Here is a 13,683-nt window from a genome sequence, read left to right on the forward strand (position 1 = left end):
AGCAGTTACAGCTGTTATGCACTTTACCTTTGCCTTTTTCATTTGAGGACATCTCTAAATAAAGTTTTTAAATTTAAACGTATTGAGATTATAGCGATGGTGGAACATTTTTAGACTCGTTCATGTTTTCCTCATATTGTTATGTTTTAGATTCATTTTTGTAATCTTTCTTGTCTTAACATAATTCTCCATAATCACAAAGCAAAATTATGGTTTATGTATTTATTTGGTTCATTTATGGTTTTTCTTTCTTTTCTTGAAAAGGGGAATTCTGCATGTTAATAAAGCTGCATTTTTATCTTTCCTCTAATTTGGATGTGATTACTCTCAAATTAATTCTTAGTTTCTTGCAGTACAAATTCATTAATTGTCTGTAACTTGAATATGTTTTTGCTAAACACCTAAAACAGCAGAAGTGTTCAAAATGGCCACCATAACAATGAGGTCAATAGCGCTGCGGTAACAGGATCCCAACACTGACAGACAAATGAAAATGAATGATAGCTGCCGAAGGTAAACAAGTAGAGAGGTGCCCTTGACCTGCTGTCTCCTTAATTTCAGTTTGGACCCCAACCACACCAACCCTGCCCCCCGCCCTTCCAGAGGATCCCACATCTGGAAAGAACGTCCAGTTGAGTAAAGGCTCTGTACAGAAATCAATGTTTCACTTGTTCTCACGTTAAATTGCCCATGCCAGCTCCACTTCACTTGGAAGACGACACCTCATCAACCTCCATTGTTTCAGCAAATTAATTTTCACATTTTTCTCAGCTAAGCCTTGAAGACTGGGTGCCTCTTTGCTTCAGGATTTCCTGGAAGCACACGAGACAGAGGGCATCTGGGAAATAAGCACAAGGCTGTGATTGCATCCCACCTCTTTTCTGAGGAGAGAATCATTTGAACCCGATTCAGTTGGTGAGGAGTGACAGGTAGAGGCTGCTATGGCAACCGAACCAAGGCAGTGACACAGATAGTAGTTCTTTACAGAAGAAGCTGCACAAGCATGCGAGCACCCACACACATGCAGACACACACATAAACAAACAATGCAGACATAACCACATGGACCTGATATAAATATTTAAAAACTATCTCCCATTCTTCCCTGTTACTTATGTTATGTTAGCATTCCTGTTTCAAACTCACCTCTAACCACAGAACCTGTCATTTTCAGCTCCCCACAAGCTCCTGCTCCCTTTCTGCAGGTGGTGTGTTTCATCACAGCCGTATAATAATCTTCTCTTTTTAATGATTTCAAAAATGAAAATAATAAAAAACAATCACAAAGGCCACAATAACCACAATGTTGTAAGATGTTTCTCGTGTGTGAGGAAATAAAAGGACACGGGTCTGATGTACTGCTGTGGCTTACATCTATTTTTATCCTGACTGCCACTTTTCAATGTTAAAAAAAAAAAAAAAAAAAATCTGGCTACAACAGAGACCAAGAGACATGAATGTACCAGGATTTAAACATGCCCACAGTGCTTAACACTTATCACACACACCCTTAATCCATCTAGTGAGGCTGTCCTGCTCCTGCTGAGTGTTGCCTCTCTTTACAGAACAGACAGAACAAGAAGGGCTATTTTATCAAACCAGCAACTGCATCACCTATGAGCAAAAGAATTATGTTCAGCTGCTTTAGAGTTATTCAGAAGTCAATCTGTTCCAAATTCAGTAATAGTAATATGTATATGTATATGTCTGGTATACATATGTCAGATAAATGAGCTCAAACTTTATACAAAAGAGATAAATCTATTAGAAATTTCTGCCATAATTTGCTCACATTTAAGGAGTATTGGGTAAACACTTTATTGACAAAGCATAGAGTTTGTTGATAGTGGCAAACATGCTCTGCAAGCACCCAGTGAAATGAAGGAAGAGCAGGAAAGAAAAATATACAGAAAGGAAGACAGGATAGAAACCAGAAGGTGGTTGGACCCAACCGCTCTCTGGTAGCCACTTCAATCTTCTTGTTCTACAAAAGATCTCTTCACTGAGTGAAAGCATTTCTGCAGGCTTTTCCATCTTTGATTGAAGGTGAGAGTGTTTTAGTTTTGGGCTTAAGGTAATTTTCACTTGCTTTTGGTTAGGTTCCACCTCCAAAATTACAATGTCTGGTTCAGGAAAAGGTTGCAATGTTAAACTTTTTTTTGTTTTTCCTCTTAACCACACTCCGTGGATGTGTTTTTATATAACTTGGGGAATAAATCCTCAAGGGATTTGCATGGTTTTTGTTACACAATTACAAGAGTATGGTTTTATTTTATGAGAACAATTTCAGAAATCTATTGCCTTGAATGACTTAAAGTGAGGATTTTGCTTAAAGGAAAATGTGAATATCTTTAAAAGAAATCCCAAGCCAACAGCCTCTTCTACTAAGCAGCTGTAGGTATAGAAAGAGTACAAATACTGTGTGGGAAACAAAACTTAAACTAAAGAAAAATATACACTTGAACTTATGTCTTAAACGTAAAAGTGTTCACTCTTTGCTACATGGAAATGATGAGAAAAAATGCATGAAGAAGAGCAGACTAAAATCATCGAGAATTGGAATTTTTTTTATTTCAAGAGGAAGTTATTTCATCCACACCCAAACTTGTGAAGTCTCCTTCTGGTTTGATTTACATATTGTGCATTTTTTTTATCACTTCCGGAGAGAGATTTCAGCATTAAAACAGTAAAAAAAATATTTTGAATCAATTGCCTTTCTGAAGCAGCAACATTATGTGTGTCATTAAATAGCGGGGAGCCATTCATTTTTGGAATGAATATTTCTAAAAGGAAACATAATGTGGAGACATTTCTTTTATTGAAACAGCAGATACAAAATACCTCTACATTTGCAGGATTTTAGTTGAGCTGCTATGTCATCCCACTCCTCCCTTACATACCGCCCTGCTCCCTCACTGTGCTCCTCTCAAAGAAAGTCTGACCACTTTAGAGACCTCTGCTTTCTCCCAATTTGCCTTACGCTTTTTGCATGTGCTAAAACAGTGTGCCTGCTGTGGGTGCCATCCAGGATGCTGTCTTCCCTCAGCTCACACTGCCAGCCTCTTATCAACAGGCAAATAGAGAGGGTGTGAGAGTAGAGTAAAAGCAGAGGAGGAGGATGGCAAGGCAGAAGAAGAGAGGAAGGTAAAACATAAAGATACAGACAGGAGGGACACTATATTTAGCAGTGGAGCTGTCACCTTCTGTTTTGCTCTCCTGAATAATCATAGTTTGACTGAATGTATCCTGCAGAGAGCAGAGGTTGCTGGGATACACCACCCTCTCCTCTTCCACCAGCAGAATCTCTGGAGAAAAAGTCCCTAAGAATTAATAAGTACTAGGGCTTGCGTGCCATAGCCACCACACAATACTTTGTGGATTTTTTTTTAGTGCATAACATCTTTACATAATATATACATGAGGAAGCCTTGGACAGCACACTGCCAGTAGTTAAAATACTGCAGGCTAAAACACACAAAAACAGTTTACTGCATCTGAGTTTGAACAAATGAGCACTAATATGAGCAAACAAAAGCTTTGCACCCTCCATCAAATGACTGATATTGATTTAATGTAAATAGACAGTGAAGGACAGCAAATAATTATATCAGATACTGTATTTACATACAGTTAAAATCTAGCTCAAAGAAAAGTTTAAAAACATTTTCTGACTCCTTTAACCATATATTGTTGCAGCTGAATAACAAAAAATAGACAACGCAATCATTACACAGTTTGGATTACTGTGAGAGTCACGTTAAGACTAAAATTAAACAAATGGGATCGGGGAAAGTCCTAGAAAAAATATACTGCAACAGCAAAATGATCTGAACAATAAACACAAAACTTTTCTATTTCACTCTGTGGGAAAAAAAAGATAGATTTAGAGATATTCCATTAGAGTTTTTCCTTTGTTGGAGCAAACATATTTGCACTCAAGTTACAAGATTATTCAAAATCCCAGACATGATTTTTATCTATGCTGGAACAAATGGAGGAAATCCTCTCTTACCTGGTGCTAAAGCTGATCTAAGTTCATTAAACTCTTATTAAACTTTTTTTTTCTCTTTTAGCTCCTACCTTAGAATGGGAGAGGGAAATCATCTGTAACATAATTATATGTTGACTGTTCCACATGATACAAGTGTACAGTGACCAATTGTGACAATGCAAATGTAAAATAATAAGTTGAATACATAACCCCAAGGTGTACTGATTTGATTTACTATGGGCGAATTACAAAAAAATCTTGAGATGTTTACCAATAGTTTACCAACAGACTTTTATGTCACATCAGCTTTGTTTGCTGACCAGATGCAACCAGAGAAAAAACTCACAAGTGGATGTTTGGTTCAAAACTGTCTTATTTCTTCATCATCCAGAAAAGAAAGGCTTTACTTGGTGGACATAATGTTTTTGGTCCTGCTGGAAATTTTGATTAAGCATCTCCCTTCCCTTTACAGTTTACTTGAAGTTTTGAATATGCTTTCTTTTCTCTGATACATTGCTGTTTTTGTGCATAAGAGAACTGATAATCATCACTATATGTCCCCAAATTAATTACAATGTGTTTTTCTGTGCAAAGCGTGTCTCACTGCTTTTCACACTCATGATAATGTGTGAAAACACATAATAATAGCCACTGCAATGTAATCTAATGATACAGCTAATTAATTTGGACTATGAGAATTACATACAGGCTCAGTATTATTGTAAATTTCTCGTTGAGTATTGATTTAACTTTATGGCATGTACAGAAGCTGCACTTTGCCTGTTGAACTGTTGTGCCTGATGTTTCTGTTATTGAGACAGTCAGTTACTTGCAGACTGAATGGCATCTCCCCAGTGATTAGCCAACCAAATACCATGGTTTCGTCCAGCCCCTTTCTTTAAAGAAGTAGATTCTGAAGGAGAAACCAGGTGAGTGGTGGTGATTTGTGTGACATGTAAAATCTGTGGGAACAATGCAGGCAAGAACTTGGTTTGTTGAGTTTTTCTTGATTTCCTTAAACAGATTTAGATTCATCCTCAGTGTACAGGAATCATGCACTAGCAAACAGGTTAGCTGTGGATAAGCTTTCAGTAGTTCATTGATCGCTTGAACTTTAGTGCAGTAAGGCTTGGCTGAGGCTCTTAGCTTGTCTCCTGTGTCAAAATTACATAAGTGAACAGGTTGGGAAAAGTGCAAGCTCTGGTATCCCTTTAGCAATTTTGGGATAAGATGCAGCTTGTGGCAGGACAAAGGTGATTAATGTTTTATCTTTCACCAGAGACATCAAAAAGATGCCAACAGAGCAGGACCACCTACATAGAGGAATGTCACACTGACATATTATGTGGAAGACAAAAGTCTCATAAATCTGCCCGTGGAACATAATCTGTGGAAGCTCTCTATTGTTGTAGAGTTGGAAATAGAAAGTTCAAACTCAGTAGCAGCTCCTAATTATTCTAAGAATGAAGAGATGAAGGGCATGTCCCCATTTCTGATCTTAACCCTGAAAACTGTCAGGAAAGATTGGAAGATAGTGAAGCCTTTGTTTGGGTGTGACTGACATCAACCTATTACAAGGCACAGAAAGATTGTCAGAGGGAGAGGAGGGTGGGGGGACTACAAAGGCTGAAGCAATCTTAAGATTGTCCCTGAGAATTAGTCCAATTACAGGACTGCCTGGCTTTGTCTCCTCTGTCCAGGTTTTCTTCCCAGATTTAACCTTGTGCCCAGGTGTTTTCCTGGACTACAGAAAAACAAAGTTAAACACTTTCAAATGTGCCTGAGGATTAGCCTAACAAGCTATTACTTGTTAATATGGTGCCATTCTCCCACAGTTTGAGGGCAGTTAACCTCTGGTGTGACTGGCTTCTGTTTTAAGGGTCACAACCTTGCAGAACCCTGCACACTAAAATAGCATGTGATTATAGACCTTGTTTAAAAGTAAATATAGGAGTTCTCAGCAGCTGATACAAGACAGTCTCATTCCGTCTTTATGGGACAGGACTCACCAACACAAGTTTTCAGATACTTATTTTTTAAACCTTTGCTTCACTTTCTAATGGATGTTTAAAAATAAACGAACATTTGGTGTTATATAGAGATTAAATGATACTTTTCTGAGAGATATATTGCTGTTTGGGGATTTTTTTTAGTGTGTCTGCCTGCTATTTTTCTGCTCTTTTGAAGTCTGGGTTGATGATCTGCTTTGAATGGACATTCCTTTGGTCTTATCCTCTGTTTGCTCACTTGGTCCTTATCACAGTTAATAACTCAGCCTGCACTAACATACTCAGTAGCTACTTTAGGCAAAGTAAGTAAGTAATTTCTTTATTTATAACATCTTTCAAGCACAACTGCAAAGTGATCAGTTCAGGTTAAAAGTGCTGGGTTATATTGTAAACTATATCTTATAAGATGTGACACCAAAGCTTACCTAATGACTGGATTTTTGTGATTTTTATATTCTACATAGAAATAGTCAGGTTTTTTAACTTATGCTTACAGAGAAAGATGCATACAAATTTAAATACTGCAAGACCAAACATAGCTGAATTACAGTCTTTGCAGAGTGGGTTTTCGATGCAAACATTTTTTTTTACAGAATTCATATAATGAAATGCCCTGATGCCATTTTGCCTGTATATATTTGTTCTTTTACACAAATAGAAGTGTAAAGTTACTCATATGGTTCACTGTCTGTAGCTCTGATAGAGGTCAAATTTCTGAAAAGCAAAGACAAAAATGTGGATTCTCCAGTAACAAAATTGGATTTCAGCCAAATGCAGTAAAATCCTCTCCACTGACTTCATATAATGCAAATAACCAGTGGAAAAGCAATATTGTGTGACCTTTATGGATAAACATGTAGGGTTGGGGTTATAGGCGGCAGATTCAGCAATGCTGTATAACAGATTTTATCAACTGCTACACATGGCAGCTTCTTTTGTTTAATCATCAGAATCAAAATGCTTATTGGAAGTTAGGTGTATTACATTATCTTAAGACACTTATTACAAGTGATGCACGTGGCAGTGGTGCATAACTGTTGTGAAACCTAAAGCCAAGTGCTTTGTTAAGTACACAGCGCATAAAAAATTAAAAAGGCATTCCCAGTGGTATGGTTGCAAAAATCAATACAATTAAGGAATTCACATACTAGGTTAATTTCTAGTCTTAAGCGAGGTGAAGTTGCTCTGTTATGCATAAAGTAACCCACAGAACTAATTAAAAGAAAAAAACTCAATTGAAAGAAACAGAAAATAAAACAACTTCTTCTTTTGGATATCCTCCACCTCTCCACCTATCTTTATGAAAAATTGACCAGGCAATTCTTTTATATAATTTTGCAAACAGAGGAAACAGACAGCATCAAAAGTATATCTCTGAGCTCATTGTTATTAAAGACTTCTTTTAAGATGGGCACAATAAAACCCAGAGGACATTTATGGACATAGTGTTGACACTAAATTGATAAAGAAGCAGAAACAGCACCACTGAGACCTATTTTAACAGAACATCTCAACGTAAAGGGTCTCATGTGGCACTGGCTAACATTCATAACATGCTGGATCTGCACCCAGAGTGTGTGCCCAGCCAAGTGTTAAATTTGACTTGATTTCAGAAAGGAGCTGAGGTCACACAAAGGCCTGTTTGGGGAACTACTGGCAGCCATGCGATTCGGTGAAGACTAATTCTCAAGCCCTGAATAGGACAGTCAGTAGCACATCTCCTCACCCTTCTCATCGGTCCCTCACACACAATCACACTCCTTGTTAGGCTCTGAGTGGACAAGAACCAGGCTTACCAAGACCTGAATTCTGCTGGTGCCAAAAGTTAACCCGTTTCATATTGAACAAATTGAAGACATAAATGTTGAAACAGATCCACCATCTGTGGAGAAACCACACAAAGTAGGTCACAGATTTATTTTCAGTGCCTTACCTTTGAAGGACAGGAAGATTCTGGGAGCAGACAGGGGATCGTTGGACGAGGGCAGCCCCCCATATGATAAGGCCAGCAGGGCCAGCAGCCAGGAAAGTTTGTCCCACAACATTGTCCCTCCGTTTATTAACAGAGGAAAATTGGAATCCAGGAGCTAAGAGACAGATAATAATGTCAAACAAAAAGCAACCACAGCAAAAAATAAATAAATAAACAAATAAACAAAAAACAAACAAACAAACAAACAAAAAAAAAAAAAAAACTGGCTTCTGAGTTACAAGTAGGCCTACAGATCAGTCATTTCATTACAGACATTGGGGCTTGACGTGATCTTTAACCTTTTAGTGCTACAGTAAACAGGGTGAAGTACAAAGGTAAAATAATAATAAAAGTAATAATAATAATAATAATAATAGTAGTAGTAATAATAATAATAATAATAATAATAATAATAACAATAAACAGACGAATTATTAATCCTGTCAGCTTTGCATATTGGTTGGATATTTATATCAAATTCTGTACCTTGCAGTTGTGTTTAAATTTGAGCCTAAAGGTGCTAGAGTCTACAGAAAATGTCTACTGACTCCTAATGATGTGATCGCATTAGTTTTTTGGATTTTCTGACGAATCTCTCGGTTTGAAACGCCCCCAATTGTTCTCGCTATCGTTCGCCTCAACGTGCATTAGAGGAAACTGTGAGATTCTTCCAGTGGCCATAAGATGCAACTCTATGCAAATTATCCCATTTCATAATTCTTATATAAGACGTGTTTAAACAAGCTGTAAATTAATGTTCCATACTTTCGGAATTGCTGAATTTATTTTGCAGCAAGGGCTAAATTTCATCAATTGCATGGAGTTCTCAATAAACCTGGCGCGCACTGCCTGCGCTCACAGATTAAACCACAAAGCGCATCAGCATTCTGTTATCCGCCACAAAGAGAGCTGAAGGTAATATCCTCATGAAAGGATCTGAAGACTGTCCAAGTTGCAGTGTTCAGACAATCTGGCACAACTACGAGCGCTAAAGCTTGTAAGAAATATTACTCATAGCCAGATTTGGAAATAACAAGACAATGTTAGCGACGGTGTTTCATTGTAGTCACCCATGTATGTCTGATGTACTTGTAAACGTGGATCGGAGCTTGGGGTCAAATTGTCTGTCAGGGTTTAAGATCGAGTTGCACTTTGAGTCCCAGAACGCAGAACTCCACAGCAGACCGTTAACCAAAATAAAGCCTGACTGAGCTTTGAGTTGTGAGGGCATGAACATAAACCACGTGTCGATTAAAAACAGTATCGGGGAATTTAAACAGTCAAAAGTGTTAGCAGATGACTATTTAGTTTGAAGGTATGGGAAAGCAGCGCATGCAGCATAAACTTGAACCTCCCCACCATCCCCCCCCAAAACTCACACTGCTCATCAAACACACACAATTCGTGCGTCTCGCACGATTTCAACATGAGATTAGGGCTCATTAAAATGACCTCCAATGAGCGAGATAACCACTGAAAATATACAACTGAAGTGTGTTTTTAAAAATAACAATTCTTTATCTCCAGGACAAAATTATTTTACATAACTTTATTAATTAGTGTTTTTATTTCCATGCGCATATATTATTCTATACTCTCAACAATTATAGCTTACTATTGATTTAACAGCACATCTGAAATAATAATAATTAAAAAATTATAATTGTTCTGACTTGTCACGCAACACAGTAGTTCTTGCATTTTCACCTACCTTCTAGTTGCGGCCAGGGAATACTGCGCTATGGCTGACCAACATTTAAAACCATCCACACAGATTGTTTAAGCTGCTCTGTCCACAGGCGTATCCCCCGCAGATCCTGCACGATTATCCCAGAGCTAAACAAAGCTTGGATTTAAATTAACTTGCCGCAGTCACTTCAACTTAAGGCGATCTCTAAAATGCATCAACAGATTTAGTATTTTAGGAGATGACAAACAAAGAGTTGCTCCTAGAGGCAAACAGCGGAGAGAAGGTTCAGCGTGCGCAGCGACGCTCAAGTGTGTAGTGCGGGGAAGAGGGTTTTGCAGGTGGATAGGCTGAAGTCTCCCGGCTATGGACACACCCATGGGGGAGGGAACCTACCTTAGCATCCATGTGCCCCGTCCTTCCCCAAAGTCTTAAACAAAATGGCTTTGCTCTGCATCTGCTTGCACTTCAGGGGGGTTCAGATAGTAAACTTGCCTTAAGGAAAGCATCTGAAGTTAGTGAAAATGTCCGCAGCAGGGGGAGTTCGAGATGTCAGCTTTCCTTCAACATCCCGAGGAGAAATTAATAAGCGAATTTTCCTGTTATCATAAAGCCAAATTAGATTTTCCTTTAGAATTTGAACCCATTGTTAGTAAACCAATTGTTAAATCTTATTTCAGTGACATGCATTTAGAACAGTTTGTTTTGCCTGTATTTCTCATTGCCAGCAATTATCATATCACATTTTCCATATGCTCAAACTCCTGCAGGAATTTTATTTTTTCAGTGGTGGGAACACTCTTGCATTTGCTATTGAGCCAAAAATATGTCAGTGTGGTTTGCTACTACAAATTCGATTCAGTGTTGAAGGTAAACTCCAAAAGAAAACCTGTGGTTTCAGTTTTATTTCCATTAGCATTTATTCCTTTATGACGGAAATGTTGGCACATTAAGATGACAGTTAAGATAGTTTGAAATAAAACATGCTCTGTGGAGCTCTCATAATAATTATAATTTACATTTAAATATTTTTACAATGATGATTGGTAGAATCATAAATAAACATACTAATAACACAAAATGAATATGTGGAGTTTATGTTTGTTTGGTGAAGTCTTAATTCTAAAGATTGCTTGATGGTTTTTAAAGAGACCAGAAGAGGCTTAATCTTACATGACCACACAGTCATTTCCATCATTTCATTTCTGTAATTAGCTTGTGATTGCTTGCTGCTGATTTAAATTTGCTATGTGAAGCCAACATGAAGTTGCATGTCCAGTTTGAACCAAACAGTTACTCATTTTCTACTTGTTTTGGCAGTGTCATTGTACAGAAAAGCGTTTGATGTGTGAATAATGTATGACTCATTTACTATGTTTTGACTCAGACAAAGAGGAAAGAAACAAAGGCTGCAGATTCACATGAGAAACTGTTGAAAAATGGCCAGATGCAGATAAGGCAGATTTCCCCCAACACCTTGGCGACCTGATTGAGGATCACCGACTCTCGCCTCAGATAGGCATCAGATATTCATGGGCAAATGGAGCCTTAAATCTTTTAATCTCACTTTATCCCCAGCCTGATCACACTGGCTTATTTTGCTTCTTATCCAGTCAACACACAACGCAGCTGACACCCACTACGCGTGTTTATTATTCCATGAATGGTAGATACAGTAGCTTAGGTTTCATGCAGTCTTGAGGACATTGCATTTGCCTCACCATTGTGTGAGGTCAGGACAGGAATTTGTAGGATACAGACTTTATTTGGAAAGTCTTCAAACTTTTTAAGCTTACTTGTAAGATTTCGCCACAGCAGACAAAAATTAATCTTAGTATCATACTTTCATGAAAATCTTTAATTGAATATTCCAATACAGCTTATTACTTGCAGTATTTACACATCTGTTTTGTAATTTGTAATTACAAAAGGCCTCTAAGGCCTTTTTATGCTGCAAAGTGAAAATAAAGACACTTGATCTGTGGTTGTGGTTTTGAGTTTGACAGACATGTTGGAAAACCAAACGTTACATTAGTGTATGCAAAAGAGGGTAAAAGCACGACTCCAGACTTTGATGCTTATAGCAGAGAAAATGCATTTGCCATTAGAGGTGTTAAATTTCCCCCATTGTGAGAAAGAGTCTGAGAAACAAGTAACAAAACACATGCATGCTCATACACACAAGGCAGATGAAATAACAATAAATAACAATAAATGACAGTCAGAGTCTCATTCACACAGACACAGAAAAACACCCAGCTTAACATGTAGACGGGCATTTATTCTTGAAGAGTGGTCTGTCCACCTGATCCAAATAAGCAACAACTGGCATCAATATGTGGAACACAACTATGAGTTCCACAGGACTCAAGACGTAACACAACTCTTTTCCCAGACTTCCCACACCAGCACTTCAAATGACCTCCACCGAAAATGTGTGGACCAGCCAAGTTTGACTCTGTCACTGTTCCCCTCTTTGTTTCCCAACTCTCTCGCTTACCATTTTCTCTTTTCCCTCTTTCTTTTTGGCTTTCCACTTCTGTCTCACAACCAACAGATGCATGTTGTTTCTTACATTTTTTTTTAATCAACAATATTATTCCCATCTTCAGGCGTCTGTTGGCCTTGCCATCTGTCACTTGCGTGAGACGAGGGGAAAGCTATTATTCAGCTTTGAGGAGAGCCCACTTTTATAAATGTCCCTCATGCTTTCCAGTTTTCCTTGACCTTCATGAAGCAACTGCAGAGTTAAAAGTGAAAGATAATGTTGAAACCAAAGTTCACCACTCGGTACAAGAAGACAAAGGAAAAACAATTAGGACTTAGTGAAATCTGATGTTGAGGCCTTTCATTCTGCAGGGGAGCATCCAGGTTTATAAATCTGAATGTGAATAGCACCAAGGGAAATCTTTGTTGTTTCTCTTTAAATGTTTAGACAGACATGACCACATTACTTGGCTTGAAATATTTCTTTTACAACAGTAAATTTTCCAAGTGCCAGTATACGAGTTTAACTCTTGAATGAACACGTTTGCCAAAAAAGTTGCCATTTTCTTGAAAGAGTTGGAAGTAAAACATCATGTTTAACAGTTATCACTCTTGCAGACTTCTCTGATTGTTCATAAAGAATATTTTACACTCGGCAACACTATGAGAATCCAAATAAGAAGCCCATTAACATTTTAAAAAGTGTCTCTTATGGAAACAGGTGCCAGCAGGGAATACAAATCCAGATTGTACAAGAATGGAGGTCATTATCTAATATGAGTGTTATTACATCCAATAAATTTTTCCTTTAACCTTTTGCCACCAATGACTCTATAATCCACTGAAAGTAATTATTAACAGGCTATGACAACCACAACCTCTGTCCTCTGCCCTTCCCACATGATGGGGAGGCAATTAACAGCTGTTCATTACCGATGAGGTGGAGGAACAAGTGCAGCTGCACATTGCTGTGTACATCTGCCTGTGTGCACACACCTAGATTACACAGACAGATGTGAATGTACACACATCCACACACAAATGACCATGCACACCGCATCAGCAGGGTACACTCAGTTGAAGATGCTGTGACACATTCAGTGGCTCTCTGTGCACTCTGAGGGACACATCAATTGTGTAGAATTTAATGAGGGAACATGTACTCATTCTTCCACCTCACCGGGAGGGCTGTTACCTTTTGGTGTGATAAGATATTAAAAATTCACACTGTTTCTGCAGCACTTTGACTGGTATGGCAATATGCTCATTAGCATTTAAATGGGAAAAAGATAACTCTTCACTTCGCAGAGTCATAGCTCCATGACAAAGCTGCCAGACAGGAAAAAAACTTGAATTAGAGCCTTAAAACTTTGGCTGTTTTTAGATACCTGAGACTACAGATAAACTATATCCTATAACTTAAGTTATGACTGTCTGTTTTGTTTTATGATACATTACTAGTCAGCATTTATTTTATTCAATAAGTAGGTGAAGTGGTGTTTTATGATAGAAACTGTCTTAAATCAGCTTGTATTTT

At 38.0% G+C, this 13,683-nt stretch overlaps 1 protein-coding gene across 1 annotated transcript in view; it reads right to left on the minus strand.

The window, feature by feature from the left end:
- sema3fa (sema domain, immunoglobulin domain (Ig), short basic domain, secreted, (semaphorin) 3Fa) overlaps positions 1-9,962 on the minus strand; it is a 48,639-nt gene extending 38,677 nt beyond the window's left edge. Inside the window, exons 1-2 of the mRNA XM_041981313.1 lie at positions 9,684-9,962; positions 7,934-8,087 (exon numbers count right to left, since the gene is read on the minus strand). Coding sequence (XP_041837247.1) covers positions 7,934-8,045 — 112 coding nt within the window. The 5' untranslated portion in view covers positions 8,046-8,087; positions 9,684-9,962. The remainder of the gene's footprint in view (positions 1-7,933; positions 8,088-9,683) is intronic.
- Positions 9,963-13,683: the final 3,721 nt, after the last annotated feature.

This window comes from Melanotaenia boesemani, chromosome 3 (genome assembly GCF_017639745.1).
Source record: "Melanotaenia boesemani isolate fMelBoe1 chromosome 3, fMelBoe1.pri, whole genome shotgun sequence".
Classification (NCBI taxonomy): domain Eukaryota; kingdom Metazoa; phylum Chordata; class Actinopteri; order Atheriniformes; family Melanotaeniidae; genus Melanotaenia; species Melanotaenia boesemani.